The 16,256-nt window shown below is 41.7% G+C and overlaps 1 protein-coding gene and 1 non-coding gene across 4 annotated transcripts in view; both read left to right on the top strand.

The window, feature by feature from the left end:
• The window catches only part of CBL (Cbl proto-oncogene), an 86,337-nt gene that overhangs the window by 58,248 nt on the left and 11,833 nt on the right, over positions 1 to 16,256 (top strand). For all 3 annotated transcript variants that reach the window (XM_045483148.1, XM_045483149.1, XM_045483150.1), the window contains exons 10-12: positions 6,710 to 6,841; positions 6,988 to 7,365; positions 9,079 to 9,173. In XM_045483148.1, coding sequence (XP_045339104.1) covers positions 6,710 to 6,841; positions 6,988 to 7,365; positions 9,079 to 9,173 — 605 coding nt within the window. The remainder of the gene's footprint in view (positions 1 to 6,709; positions 6,842 to 6,987; positions 7,366 to 9,078; positions 9,174 to 16,256) is intronic.
• Positions 8,465 to 8,591, top strand: LOC123602823. Its single transcript, XR_006714591.1, has one exon. It is a non-coding gene; the product is annotated as a small nucleolar RNA SNORA19 (small nucleolar RNA).

Genomic DNA, 16,256 nt, shown 5'->3' on the forward strand with positions numbered 1-16,256 from the left:
CTGCTACTGAGTTGAACCGGGGTCTGTGGCCAGACATTCCACCTTTAAGGCCCATGCCCTGTGTCCTAGACTGGGCTTTACTCATGTAGCTTGTTGGAGAAAATGAGGGGAGTATAAAAAAATGGGACCCTATTTTGCTGCTGTGAGGAGAATGTGGTCTTCTTGCCTTCTTTCCTAATTAATGTCTTGGCATTAGAAGGTTAGATGGCGGGGGGGGCGGGGGGGCTGAGACACTGTTAGTAACCAAATAAATGACAACTGGCGGTAGGAAGTATTATGTAGAAACTAAACAAACTGGAAAGGCCCTGGTAAAGAGAGGAAACATAAAGGCTGGGAAAGGATGGGATCAAATTCTGTAACATGAGTAGGTAGGGTAAAACAGATTTATTCCCGAGTAAGAAGGCAGTCCTTGAAGATTTTAGCCAATATAGGGCAAACAAAAGCTTCTGATACGCTTTAGGTTCTCTAGTTTAGAGTGTTACAGATCATTGGCAGCTTTCTTTCGTATCATCCCCTTACTGCCTGGCATATAGTAGGTGCTCAATAAGTATCGAAAGAATGGATTGATCTCTTAAATGTATCCATTGTGTCTCCTCTCTGTTCTCAGTGCCACTGCCTTATTTCAGGCTGTCCTCCTCATCTCTTCTTCCTGCTTCCAGAACCGTTGGTCTACCGTGCAGACTTGACCACCTCATTCCTTTGCCTCATACTCTTACCACAGACTTCTCATTACTTAATGGGTTAAGCCATTCTCCTTTCCAGGCACTTTGCCCTTATAATCCTTTCTGCTTTATGTTTTATGGTCCAGCAAGGCCAAACCACTCAAAGTCTCTCCATGCTTTTGTCTTGGTAGTTTCTATGTAATTTAGTGGAGATTTCATTTCCTAGGAAACCTTTCCAGACTGTTCCCTGCCTCCTCCACCCCTAGTTCACATGTATTTACACACACATCTAGGTCTGGCCGGGTGTCTCTAGGACGCTGAATATGTCCGCCATAGAACTTACCACCTTGTAATATTTTATAAATGTATTTCCTGGTATGTTATAAATTCCCAGAAAGCAAGAGCCCTGTCTCATTTGTAATTTACTCCTCAAAATCGAGCACTTAGTAATTGTTTTGAATGTTTGGGAATTGAAACCGCTTCAGAACAGGATTGATAAATCTATCTATACTGTATCAATAATGGATAGTTGAGGAAATCTGGAGTGAGGTGTACATTTTTGGTTTTTTGAAGTGGACAGATTTTTTTTGAAGTTTTGGCCTCTTAAAACAGGCTCTTTGGTTCCATTTTAAGAGATTAATTTGGCCTCTAAAGCAGTTTTATATTCTTACATAAATTTCTGTGTGTTCATTCATGAAAATCTATTCGTAACTCCTGGAATATTAGGGAAGCTGAATAAAAGGATAAAGAGGTAAACTTACATGGATGTATTTATTTGAAATTAAAATTACCCCTTTATGAAATTTTATAGATGAGTGATACTGTGGAGAAATAGGCATCACATTCAGTGTTGATGTGGGTACAGATTAGCCCATCTTTTTGGGAGGACAATTTGACATCTATCAAAATGTGTAATGTTTAAACTAGCAATTTTCAGTTTTAGCGATTTATCCTGAATGGGACACCTGGGTGGCTCAGCCAGTTGAATGTCTGACTCTTGTATTCCGCTCAGGTCGTGATCCCAGGGTCGTGGGATCAAGCCCCACGTTGAGCTCTTTGCTCAGTGTGGAGCCTGCTTAAGATTCTTTCTCTTTCCTCCTCCCCTGCTTGCACGAGTGCTCTCTCTCTCTCAAATTAAAAAAAAAAAAAAAGAAAAGAAATACTCAGATAAGCACACAAAGATGTGGATGTAGTTATTCTTACAGCATTATCTGCCACAGTGAAAAATCAGAATGAATTCACATGTCCAGCAGTAAGAAATTATGATACATCCATGTGCTTGTATTCTATTGCTGCTGTAACAAACGACTACAAATTTGGCAGCTGAAAACAACACAAACTATTGTTACCGTTTCCAAGAAGGTGGGAAGTGCAACACATGTGCCGTCAAGCTAAAATCAGGCTGTCAGCAGGTCTGTAGTTCTGTCTGTAGGCTCTAGGGAAAGATCCATTTCCTTTCTTATTTGGATTTGGCAGAGTTTAGTTCCTTGCCAGTTGTGGGGCCAAGATCCCTGTGTCTTTGCTGGCTGTCAGCTCGTGCTCTTCCCAGCTTCCAGTGGTCAGCTGCATTCTTTGGATCCTGGACTCCTTTCCTCCTCCTCCTGCCTTATCTCTCAGAGGTTCTCTGCTTTTAAGGACTCTTGGGATTAGATGGGCCCATCCTGATAATCTAGGGTAATGCCCCCATCTCAAGATCCACACCCTTAATCATATCAGCAAAGTTCCTTTTACCAAGGAAAGTAAGGTATCCACAGTTGCTGGGTTTTAGGGTGTGCATGAACATCTTCGGGCTGGGGGACAGGGAATCCTCATTCTGGCTACCACAGTCCACATAATGGAATCCTCTGCAGAAGGAGTTCAGTTTACATACACTTCAGTGGAAAGCTGTCTCATGTATATATCTATATATAGATTTTAAAGTTATTTATTTTGAGAGAGAAGGAGAGAGTGTGAGCATGGAAGGGGCAGAGAGAGAGAGAATCCCAAGCAGGTTCTTCCGTGTTATCACAGAGCCCCATACAAGGCTCCATCCCGTGAACTGTGAGATCGTGACCTGAGCCGAAACCAACCGAGCCACCCAGGCGCCCCTAATGTATATTGTTTTATTTTATTTATTTATTCATTTAAAAAAAAATTTTTTTTTTCAACGTTTATTTATTTTTGGGACAGAGAGAGACAGAGCATGAACGGGGGAGGGGCAGAGAGAGAGGGAGACACAGAATCGGAAACAGGCTCCAGGCTCTGAGCCATCAGCCCAGAGCCCGACGCGGGGCTCGAACTCACGGACCGCGAGATCGTGACCTGGCTGAAGTCGGACGCTTAACCGACTGCGCCACCCAGGCGCCCCTGTATATTGTTTTAAAAATAACTGTATACTATATATAGTGTCACCTTATTTTTGTAAAAAAAAAAAAAAAAAAAAAAAAAAAAAAAATTGCTTGTAAAAAATTTTCTTAATGTGATCTGTATGAATGATTTTAAATTTATTCATTTAAATAAAAGTATAAATAAAAAGTACACTGTAAAAATTCAAATCAAGAAAAAACAGCTTCGTGTATTATCAGTTGGCTATTCCATAATTTATTTATAGTCTTTCCTGTTTTAAAAAAGATTTTACTTTTAATTAATCTCTACACCGAACATGGGGCTTGACCTCACGACCCTGTGATCAAGAGTTAGATGTTCCATCAACTGAGCCAGGTACCTCAGTTTATGTAGTCTCTCTCTCTCTCTCTCTCTCTCTCTCTCTCTTTTTTTTAATTTATTTTTGAGGAAGAGTGTGTGAGCAGGTGAAGGGCAGAGAGAGAGGGAAAGAGAGACAATCCCAGGCAGGCTCTGTGCTGTCATTGTGGAGCCTAGGTTGGGGCTTGAACTCAGGAACCGTGAGACCATGACCTGAGCCAAACCAAGAGTTGGATGCTTAACTGACTGAGCCACCCAAGCGCCCCCAATTTACGTAGTCTCTCAATGAACATTTTGTATTATTTCGAGACTTTTTATGCAGGCTGGTGTTCTTTTGCAAGTCTGTCTGTATGATAAATTTCAAGCGGTGGGATTGCTGAATGAAAGTGAATGTACATTTAGACTCTGATGGAGGAAAAGATACAGTTAGGGGAGAGGCACAGGGGAGTTTCACAGAGACAGTGCTGTTGCATTTCTTAGATGTACTTACGTAGGTGTTTATTATTCTTTGCATTTGTATGAATAAAATATTTTATGAAAATACTTAATTTTTTTGTGTAGATACTAAAATTTATCCCCGGTTTTTTGGTTGCAAAATCACTCCCAAAGGTAAATGAGACTAGGAGAGTGCCTGTTTCATCATGTCCTGGGTAGCTGCTGTTTTCTGTTGCTGTTTTATTTTGATTCATTTTTAATACAGTGGATCTACTTACTACAAAATCCAAATGATAAATGTGTGTGGGTTTTCTGGTAAGTGTAAAAGAATTGCTAGAAGGCTGACGGAAACCTTGGCTCCCTGCCTCCACCGCCCTCCCTTCAGCTCCTCTGTGTGCCCACTCAGATTTGTTAGTTCTTGAACCCTTCATACCATCTACTTCCACTGCTTTCTTTTGCCTCCTCAGTAGTGGTCTCTGTTCACTTCAGGTGTTGTAGAAAAGGGTTTATTATCTCCCTCCTTCCTCCACCATATCTCCCTGTTACATTTGAGTGGTTTGGGGCCAAATCACTATTCGGTGTGTAAGGATTTTGCTCCCTGACTCTCCAAGTAATACGCGACGATGCAATTGCTGTTGTTTTCTCACATGACCTTCCGCTCTTCTTGGGATAATCGCTTGATTTTTATTTCCTTAGTTTTCCGTCTGTACCTGTCACTGCCAAGGCTTACCAAGCTGTCCAATAGCCACTTAATTCTCTGAATACAGTACATAGTATATAATATAGTGTAGGACCGTATGAGAGTCTTTCACGTTCCAGCCGCAGCCTGGACTTTCTGGGGGTGCTGCAACCCAGCCCCTGGAGCCTTCCTCTCACCCCCGTGAAACCTCCCTGTCGCTCCTTTCTGTGGAAGTGCCTGTGAAACACGTCTCCCATGTTCCCTCTTTCTTGCTTTACTTCCTTGTGTGGGTGGAGTATCTCTTCCAAAAGGTGAGAGGTAAAATTTTTGAGACGTTTGATATCTTACAGTGTCTTTGTTCAACCTTCAGACGGACTGGTCACAGAATAGTAGGTTGAAAAAGACTCAGCTCTCAATGGTTACTGCTTCACTTCGCTTGTAGGTTCTAGTTTGCTATTTGGTGTCCCCTTTCCCTGTCCCCAAGAAACTTTTAGGTTATTTTCCTTATCCTTAATTCCTTGAAAATGTAAGGGCCTTTTTGGTTTATTTATTTGCTTGTTTGTTGTGGGTTTCTTCCTTCATTGGGCTAACTGTGCAGTAAAACCTTCCTATGGATATTTGTGTCCGTTACGTCTCAGAAACATTCTTGTTTCATTTCTCTGATAATTTCTCCCCTGTGTTTTTCTCCTTTTCTGGAACTTTCATAGATGTTGAGATAAAAGAACACTGTAAGGATCAGTTGTGATGGTGAGACATGAATTTAAGAGTATGATTAGCTCAACCTCTGCACTTCAGGAATGAGAACGAGGATAGAGGCGAGAGGGGTTGAAATAGGCTGGCTCAGCTGGTGCAACGAGTGACTCTTGGGGTTGTGAGTTCAAGCCCCATGTGGGGTATAGAGATCACTTAAAAAATAAATCTTCAAGGCAGAGAGGGCCTTTCAGATTGGGAAACAACTTGAACAAAGGTGAGGAGGTAGGAATTCCTGAGTTGAGACATTGGGAAAGTGAGTTAGTGTTGGATGGTGTTTTGAGCGACTGCATATTGAAGGATGGCTAAGCTGGTAATGGTGAGCAAAAGGATTTGGCGAGATAAGAAACCAGAAGTTGGGAGAATTGCTAGAAGCTGGCTTTAATAAATCGGGTCTGGGATTGGTGAGCAGAACGAAAAGGCACATAAAGGTACGAGACTCTTCCATGGAGAAATCCGGATACAGTGACTGGCTAGAAACTAATGGAAAAGTGAGAATTAGCCTGACTAATAACTTCTCACTTTCTTAACCCTTGAGGTGCCTGGCTGCTCCAGCTGCCTCGCTCATGCACCACTGAGTCGGAGCCCCGTTTCCTTAGGCATGAGTACAGCCGGTAGCTGATGATGAGGGCTTTCTTTGCCCTCGTTTACAAACCACTCAGCATTAATGGCAGGACTAAGGGTGTGAACGTTTTTTTTGTTTTTTGTTTTTGTTTTATGTAAGTCCTTGTAATACATATTTGCCCATGTTCCATCTGTATTGCTTCCTGGAAGGGAACACAAATGCCAAGTAGCATTTTGTATGAATTATGCATCTCTTTTGATCACTTACCTGGAAACGCTTATCAGCTGCTCGTCACCCTGCGATAGGCACAGACATGTATTGCTTCCACCAGTTTGGCACCTCATATTTTAAGAACACAGATTGATAGAAAATATTAATCCCTTTGAATTGCTGAATTGAAATAACTTGTTTCTTCAGAAGGACGCAAGATGCTTTTTAGCAATCCTGTTGGTTGTTTTCCTCTTAAAACACCTTTATTTATTTATTTCTATCATAACAACCCATGGAGAATTTATCATCTTTGATCTCTTTCATTGTCCTGTGCCCTTAAATGTATTTTTTTCCCAGGTGACTTGTTGAAAGGTTAACGTCTGCTCCTTTCTTTTTTATATGGGCTCGTATTTGTAACCTTGAAAAGATTTTTTTCTCTCCAGGTGAGGATGTGGAAAATTGTAACACTTGTTTTCGGATGTAAACTAAGAAGCTTTTTGTAGCACAGCCATTTTTAGATCCTTGCCTGTAACTTGCATCTGTATGGTGTTTCTGTGATTGAGAGCGCCCTCTTATGGTGACACAGAACTAATTCAGGAAGTCTGAGCCATTGGCCGTTCTAGTCAGTGTTCATCTAGCACTTGCTGTCTACAGCTTTCAGAGGAGTTGAAAGATGCCACTCCCTCAAAACAAGAATAACCTATTAGGAAATTTTATTTGTGTCAGGTGGAACGTCCTCCCTCTCCATTTTCAGTGGCCCCGCAAGCCTCCCTTCCCCCGGTGCCACCGCGACTTGACCTTCTGCAACAGCGGGTGTCTATTCCTTCAAGTGCTTCTGGGCTTGGAAGTGCTTCTAAGGTAAGACATTATCCGTTTCTACGGTTTTCTGATTCGTTGTTGTGGATTAGTGGGCTTTGTGTGTGTGTGGTGGTGGTTGTTGGGTGTTTTGTTGTTGTTTTTGATTAGTGGGTTTTGATTCATTTGCTTTCATCCTGCGTCCACAGGCAGCTTCTGGCTCCCTTCATAAGGACAAACCATTACCGATACCTCCCACACTTCGAGATCTTCCACCACCGCCCCCTCCAGACCGGCCATACTCTGTTGGAGCAGAAAGCCGGCCTCAGAGACGCCCCTTGCCTTGCACACCAGGCGACTGTCCGTCCAGGGACAAACTGCCCCCTGTTCCCTCTAGCCGCCTTGGGGAATCATGGCTGCCTCGGCCGATCCCCAAAGTACCAGTGGTCGCTCCAAACGCTAGTGACCCCTGGACAGGTAGAGAATTAACCAACCGGCACTCACTTCCATTTTCATTGCCCTCACAAATGGAGCCCAGAACAGATGTGCCTAGGCTTGGAAGCACATTCAGTGTGGATACCTCCGTGGTGAGTCCTGCTGTTGAAATTATTTAGCCTGTTAACAAATATTTGTGGATGGCGTTTCATGGGTCGCACTTTTGTCTACGTTTTGTATAGGATTCAGAAATAATAAAACGTAATCCCTACCCTCAGAAGTATATATACCCTCAAGAAGTGTATTAATAGATCAGATAAGGCATGTTTGTAAATACTGCAATATGTATGTGGGTGCGTGTGTATGTGTGTATATATGTAGGTACGGCTGGATTCGTGTAGTGTAAATAGAAAACACTTCAGTTTTGGAGAAAGGAGAGGTTATTTCCAAATAGAGCAATCATGAGGGCTTTATGGAACGAATGGCATCCGAATTTGAAGTGTTCTTTCCCAAGTGGATAGTTTTAAGGTCAGAGCCACAGTGACACAAATGCTTGAGGTGTGTTGTGGGATTAGAAGTAAGTTAATATGAGTGGAGCAGAAGGTTTGTGTATCAGAGTGGGGAAAAGGTCATGAAAGGAGCGTTAATACTAGATTCGAGGACCTTGAAAATCCCATCAAGGCCAAAAGAATTTGAATTTATTTGGTAGGAAATGAACATCTGAAGGTTTTAAATCAGTGGAGTGACATGAGCAAAATGATGGTTTCAAGAGGTACATGTAGTAGCATTACGTAAAATAGATTGCTAAAAGGATAGATTGAAAAAAGGCTAGTAGTTCATTGAATAAGCATGAGAAAGGGGTCCAGACCTGGGCGTGGGGAGGTGTATCTGTTTTTTGGGGGTTCGTTTATGTATGTAGTCAACAACAAATCTTACCCTTAGAAAGTTTACATTCTGGTGGAGTAAAGACAAAATAAATTCGGTAAGTTAATGAAACGCAGGATGTTGGGTGCTGATGAGTGCTGTGGAGGAAAATAGCTCAAAACGGGGTTGTAGGGATAGCTGGAGTTGGGCTGAGGGGTACGTGGAGGGATGGGGTACAGTTCTGAGCAAAGACCTGGAGCCCGCTGTGCTGATTCTCAGGGAGACCATTCCAGGATGAAGGGGAAGCCAGCGAGTTTGGGAGAGTCTGAGGAATCACAAAGGGGCTTATAGAGCTGATGCTAAGTAAGCAAGAGAGAGAATGGTCTAGTGCACATTTCATTACCCCGTGTTCTCTTGTATATGTGAGCGGTGTTATTTCTTGTGTGCTGTACGGATAGTTGAAGGTTAATTAGTATAACTAAATAGTCATGCTGGCAGTCTCCTTCAGACAAATAAAAAGAGAGAATGGTCTGTGAGTAGTGAAGCTGAGGAATGCTGTGGCCCTTAAATGAACTGCATATTTCTTGGTTGCAAGAGAAGGGAGAGAGTGGCTTACATTTAAGTGGCATCTGTGTGATAGGCAGTCTAATTAGAATAAATTAGACTGGACTTTCTGGTGGCATCATTGTAGACAGAGGTACAGATATTTAAAATTAGAAATGGTATTTGTGGAGACAGCCAGTTTCCTCAAATCTAGAATTGAAACGATAAACCCCATCTCCTTGGCTCTTTTTAGATCTCTGTCTTCCTAACCCTTACGTTTAGACTTTCTTCAGAGCCTGAAAGCAGTCCTACTTTTGGTGGGGTGCAATAACCGTAAGCACAGCGTTGAGAGTGAGGTCTGTGTCTGTGTTACTGTTGTTATTTTGAATAAGTTAAATAAATAAGAGGAGATACTGAGCTGTGTTAAGAAGGTTCTTTTTCACCCCTTTTCTTTCCAGAATATGAATAACAGCCCATTAGCAGGTTCAGAGTTTGAGCACCCCAAAATCAAACCTTCTGCGTCTGCCAGTGCCATTTATTCTCTGGCTGCCAGGTAAGTACTAAAGCTGTATTTCAATTTTTTTTTTTTTAAACATTTACTTATTTTTGAGGGAGGGAGGGAGGGAGGGAGGGAGGGAGAGAGAGAGAGAGAGAGATAGAGAACGAACACACAACAGGGGAAGGGCAGAGAGAGACTGAGACACAGAATCTGAAGCAGGCATCAGACTCTGAGCTGTCAGCACTGAGCCTGATGTGGGGCTCGAATTCACGAACTGTGAGATCATGACCTGAGCTGAAGTTGGATACTTAACGGACTGAGCCACCGAGGTGCCCCTAAAGCTGTATTTCACTGTGGAGTTGGTACTGTTAAAACAGCTCACTCACGGAATTTAGAAAACCCACAGGAGTATAAAGGAAATAAAAATTGATCTGTATTTGTATCAATTCAGAATTATTATATTTTCTGTTTTGGACTAATTTTTTTTCTCTGTGCATGTTCTCTGTCTTATTGGGCTTAACAATTTTATTCATCTTCTCAAAGAAGCAGTCTGGTTTTGTTGACTTTTGTAAAAAACAATTCTTTTCTTAATTCTTATCATTTTTAATTTTAATTCTTAATTCTCCGGTGTCTTCTTTTTGTGTGTGTGGCAAAAAAACACATGAACTGTACCATCTTGTTTATAAGCGTACAGTTCAGTATGAAATGCATTCACTGTATTAAGTACATTGTTAGTATTAAATATTAAATTAGTATTAACTACATTCACAACCATCACAACCATCCATGCTCATAACTCTTCATCTCGTAAAACGGAAACTCTGTATCTGGTAAATAGTAGCTCCCCATCCTTCCCTCCCACAGCCCCTTGCAGCCACCGTTATACTTTATGATTTTGACCACTCTACCACCTGTATAAGTGAAACCATGCAGTATTTGTCTTTTTGTGATTTAATTCACTTATCATAACGTCCTCATTCGTGTTGTACAGTATTGCATAATTTCCTTCGTCTTTAAGGCTGAATAATATTCCCCTTGTATGCAGTACCCACCCCACCCTGTGCCTTATCTGCCACGGGTGCATTTCATGGCCCCCAGTGAATGCCTGAAACCAAGGATAGTACCGAAACGTGTGTATGCTATGTTTTTTCTCTACGTACATACATGATGAAGTTTGATTTATAAATTAGGCACAGTAAGAGATTATCGACAATAACTGATCATAAACCAGGACAATTACAACAGTATGTTATGATACAAGTGCGTGACTGTGGTCTTTCTCCGAATACCGTACTGTACTCACCCTTCTTGGGGTGATGTGAGATGGTAAAATGCCCATGTGACGAGATGAGGTGAGCGACGTAGGCACCGTGATGTAGTGTTAGGCCCCTATTGACCTTCATCAGGAGGAGGATCATCTGCTTCCAGACCGCAATTGGCTGGGGAAGTCAAACCACAGAAAATAAAACTGCAGATAAAGGGTGACTGCTGGACCACATTTTGCCTATCCGTTCATCGGTGGACGGACACTTGGATCGCTTCCACGTTTCAGCTGTTGGCGAAGGGTTTGCCGTGAGCATGGGGGAACAAGTACCCCCAGGGCCCTGCTTCCAGTTCTTGTGAATATGCACCCAGAAGTCGTATTCCTGGATCATAGGATAATTCTTTCTTTAATTTTTTTGAGACCCTGTGACACCATTTCCTGCAGCAGCTCTCGTACCATTTTCATCCCCACCGACAGTGCACAAGGATTCCCGTTTCTCCACATTCTTGCCAACCCCTGGTACTTTGGGGGTTTTTTGATGGTAGTCATTCTAATGAGGTGGTGTCTCATAGTTTTGATTTGCATTTCCCTAATGATTAGTGATATTGAGCATCTTTTGATGTGTTTATTGGTCATTCACATATCCTCTTTGGAAAAATGTCTATTTAAGACATTTGATCATTTTTAATTTTTTATTTAAAAAAATTTTTTTTAACGTTTATTTATTTTTGAGGCAGAGAGAGACAGAGCGTGAACAGGGGAGGGTCAGAGAGAGGGAGACACAGAATCCGAAGCAGGCTCCAGGCTCTGAGCTGTCAGCACAGAGCCCGATGTGGGGCTCGAATTCACGGACCGCGAGATCATGACCTGAGCTGAAGTCGGATGCTTAACTGACTGAGCCACCCAGGCGCCTCGACTCATTTGTAATTTTTTAAATTTTGCTTATTTATTTTGAGAAAGAGAGAGCACAAGCAGGAGAGGGGGAGAGAGAAGGAATCCCAGGCTCCTTGTGCTTGACAGCACAGGAGCTCGAACCCAGTGAACTGTGAGATCTTGTCGTGAGCTGAAACCATCTGAGCCACCCAGGCATCTGCCTGTTTTTTAATTGGATTGTTTGTCCTTTCATTGTTGTCGTCGGGTTTTATAAGTTCTCTCTATATCCTGAAAGTTAATCCTTTATCAGATGTGATCGTGAGTAATTCCCTTCCATTCTGTGGGTTGCTATTTTATGGTGGATAGTTTTTTGATGCATAAAATATTTTAACATTTTTATGAAGTGGGGCATCCAGCTGGCTCAGTCGGTGGAGCATGTGACTCTTGATTTCAGAGTTGTAGGTTCAACCCCCATCTTGGGTGTAGAAATTACTTAAAAAAAAAATTGGTCAGGGGGGTTGGTGTCTGGGTAGCTCAGTCAGTTAAGCATCCAACTTAGCTCAGGTCATGATCTCATGATTGGTGACTTCGAGCCCTGCATCGGGCTCTGTGTCTGGAGCCTGCTTCAGATCCTGTCTCCCTCTCTTTCTCTGCCCCTCCCCTTCTCACGCTCTGTCTCTCAAAACAAATAAATTTGTAAAAAAAAAAAAAAATTAAAAAGTACAGTTACAAACCATTGCTTTCTTTCAGCATTTTAAGAATACCCCATTGTTTCTGTTGGAACTTTAACTCTCAGGCTAATGTTGCTTCTTTACAGGTAGTGTTTCTTTGCATGACTACTTAAGACCTCTTTGTCTTTGGATGCCAGTGCTGTTACTATAATACTTCTAAATAGTTTTCTTTATTCTTCTTAAGGTTTGTAGAGCTTATTGATTTTGTGATTTCATGTTTTAAAACCTGTTTTAGAAAATTTCAAGCCACTCTTTCTTAAAATAGACTGAGCACTGCCATCTCCTTCCCTTCTCCTTCTGTGACCACAGTTACCTGAATGTCCCTCCTTATTGACCGTGCCTCATACAGCTCTTAGGCTCTCTGCTGTTTTCCTTTCCTCTCTACTTTGATCTCAATAGTTTCTACTCTGTTCCGGTTTCCTGATCTTCTCTTACAGTTTCTAACCTGCCCTGAATCCATCTGTTCAGTTTGTATTTTCAGATACTGTGGTTTAAGGTTCTGGAATTTCCACGTGATTTTTATTTTAATTTTTTTAATTTTTTTTTTAACGTTTTATTTATTTTTGAGAGAGAGAGAGAGACAGAGCATGAATGGGGGCGGGTCAGAGAGAGAGGGAGACACAGAATCCGAAACAGGCTCCAGGCTCTGAGCCGTCAGCCCAGAGCCCGACGTGGGGCTCGAACTCACGGACCGTGAGATCATGACCTGAGCCGAAGTCGGACGCTTAACCGACTGCACCACCCAGGCGCCCCTCCACGTGATTTTTAAAAATGTACGGATTCTGGGGCGCCTGGGTGGCGCAGTCGGTTAAGCGTCCGACTTCAGCCAGGTCACGATCTCGCGGTCCGTGAGTTCGAGCCCCGCGTCGGGCTCTGGGCTGACGGCTCAGAGCCTGGAGCCTGTTTCCGATTCTGTGTCTCCCTCTCTCTCTGCCCCTCCCCCGTTCATGCTCTGTCTCTCTCTGTCCCCAAAAAAATAAATAAACGTTGAAAAAAAAATGAAAAAAAAAAATGTACGGATTCTAATTTTGTAATAAAATTCTCCATTCGTCTTTTTGTTACTGAACACGGGAAGAGTAATCTTTCAAAGGCCGTATCTGTTAACTCCACCTTTGTCTCTCCAGGTTAGTGAGATAACCAAAGTATCAGTTGAGCCCTTCAGTTACTACCGTCTGCTCAGTTTCTCAGAATCTGCTGGCCTCTAGACACAGTTCAGAGATTAGCTGCAGCTCCAGGGAAAACTATAGCAGGATTTCACACCTACTTCTCCCCTGTGACCTTCTCTGGGATTTTTGGCCTCCCATGTCTTGGCCATCATGGAACCCCAAATTTCTAGTCCCTTTCTCCCTAGCCTGTTGAAACTGCCTTCACATCTCAAGTTCAGAACCCCTGTATAGGGCTGGCTTTAAGGTATTCTGAGTCTTGGCCCCTTGAGTCTTGGCTGCCAGGCCACCCTCCAGTGCGTCCTTTCATTTGTATTACATCCTGCTTGTATAGCTGTTTCAGGCAGTTAGATGATGTTTGCGACTGGTCGTGTCTGTAGACATGTAAAATGTACGTATGTTTTAAATCAAGGTATGGTTTTAAAGTCTCCCTTTTCTTCACCTTAGCCTTTTATTTTGGGCATTTCTCCCTATCACTAAAAAAGTTCTTTAACAATCCAGTGTGTATAGCAGCATTATTAACAGTAGCCAAACTAGGAAGAGAGCCTAAATGTCCATCACCTGATGAATGGATAAAGAAGATGTGGTAGTACTTATACAACGGAATACTACTCAGCCATCAAAAAGAATGAAATCTTGCCATTTGCAACAATGTGGATGGAGCTAGAATGTATTATGCTAAGCAAGATAAGTCAATCAGAAAGACAAATACCATATGATTTCACTTATATGTGCAATTTAAGAAACAAAGCAGGTGAACATATGGAAGGGGGGAGGTAAGAAGAGAGGGAAACAAACCACAAGAGACTCTTAACGATAGAGAACAAACTGAGGATTGATGGAGGGAGGTGGGTGGCAGATGGGCTAGATGTGCAATGGGCATTAAAAAGGGCACTTGTGATGAGCACTGCATGTTGCGTCTAAGTGATGAATCACTGAATTCTCCTGAAACCAATATTGCAACATATGTTAACTAAAAAAAAAAAAAAAAAAAAAAAGTTTTCAAATAGTCACTTTTAATGGTTATACAGTATCATATAACATTACATATTTAACCATTGCCCTGTTGGATATTTATTTTGTATAAAACCTCTTACCATAATAAATTTGCTTCATTGAACATCTTCAATAACCAGAGATACGTCCAAAGTAGAATTACCAGGACAAGAGATTGTGAGTGTTTTGATGTATTGCCAAGATACTTAATGAGGAAGGAAGTGCAGTTGGATACTTTTATTAACATCATCAACGAAAAGATTCTAATAATTTAAAAAGTTTTTGCTTGCACCTTTAATGACCTTTTTCTCTCTATGGAAGTAATATGCTAAAGAATATTTAGAAAATAGAGATATGTGACACTGAAGAAATGAATGTTATCCATAATCTTAACACCTAGGTTCAGACAGTGGTTAGCAATTTGAATATCTTCGTTGCCATTCTATGTGGGTATGGAATCCTATTGTACATGCGTTTTTTCACTAGGAGGATCTTGAACATCCTAGGACATCATAATATAGTCTCCTAGTACAATGATTTTCAGGTTATTGCAAATGATTACAAAGCAGCAGAACTGACTTAATTGGAACCTTAGTAGGTAAAGTAGATAAGAACAGACTGTGGTAGAAGGAAGTAGGCCTCTGAGGCTTCTGCTTGGAACCTCTAAGCACTGAGGGACCCGGTTGGCTTCAGGTATATTGCTGCGTATGTGGTTCCAAAGTTACTTTATTCAGTACATTCTTATTTGACCGGTTATCACCTATTTTTTCAGTATCATAAATAATGCTCTAGTGAGTATTCTTGATTATTTCCTTAGGGAAAATTCTTAGAAATGGAATTTCTGAGCCCGAGTGTATGCCTGTTTGGTTAAATATTTTTGCTGAATTACACTCTAGAAAAATTGTACCACTGTCTCATTTCTAAAACTATGTGAAAGTACCATTTCCCTGTATCTTCACTAATACTTGATATTTTTTCTTAATCTTGATGGGTTTTTTCCCATCAACAACTTGTTATGAAAAATTTCAAGCATAGAGTCAGGGTGACAGATTTTTACAGTGAACAGCCATATATTCCCCACCCGGGCTCTATTAACATTTTCTTATGCTCACTTACACTTTTTTTTTTTTTTTTTTAATTTACATCCAAGTTAGCATATAGTGCAACAGTAATTTCAGGAGTAGATTCCTTAATGCCCCTTACCCATTTAGCCCATCCCCCCACCCAAAATCCCTCTAGCAGCCCTGTTTGTTCTCTGTATTTAAATTTTTTTTTTTTTCAACGTTTTATTTTTGGGACAGAGAGAGAGAGACAGAGCATGAACGGGGGAGGGGCAGAGAGAGAGGGAGACACAGAATCGGAAACAGGCTCCAGGCTCTGAGCGTCAGCCCAGAGCCTGACGCGGGGCTCGAACTCACGGACCGGACCGCGAGATCGTGACCTGGCTGAAGTCGGACGCTTAACCAACTGCGCCACCCAGGCGCCCCTGTTCTCTGTATTTAAAAGTCTGTTGTGTTTTGTCCACCTCCCTGTTTTTATATTATTTTTGCTTCCCGTCCCTTATGTTCATCTGTTTTGTATCTTAACTTCCTCATATGAGTGAAGTCATATATTTGTCTTTCTCTTGAGAATTACACTTAGCATAATACCTTTTAGTTCCATGTACTTTTTGTTTTTAAATCATCTCTGCACCCAGCATGGGGCTCAAACCTACAATTCTGAGATTAAGAGTTACACGCTGCAACAATTGAGCCAGCCAGGCACCCCTCTATATACTTCTGTCCCTGTCCATCTGTCAGTCTGTCTTACTTCTTGGGCACGTTTCAGAGCAAATTGTAGATACTAATATGCTTCCACCCCAAAACTTCAGCATGCGGAACACAAAGTAATACGTAGACATAAGAAAAACCTGCAGTTAGATTATAGGGACTGTTGCTCTGTCTGAGGTTTCTGTAACATTTAAGTGTTTTATAATAAGCAGCTATTGCTTTTATAGTTGGGAAAAAGAAACACGGAGTAAATACAGACAAATCCAGTAGATGCTCCTTATCGAGTGTTTAGGATGTGCAAAAAAAGTACAAAGAGGAAGGGAGGAGATACACTCTTTAAC

The sequence above is a fragment of the Leopardus geoffroyi genome, chromosome D1 (genome assembly GCF_018350155.1).
Source record: "Leopardus geoffroyi isolate Oge1 chromosome D1, O.geoffroyi_Oge1_pat1.0, whole genome shotgun sequence".
Taxonomy (NCBI): domain Eukaryota; kingdom Metazoa; phylum Chordata; class Mammalia; order Carnivora; family Felidae; genus Leopardus; species Leopardus geoffroyi.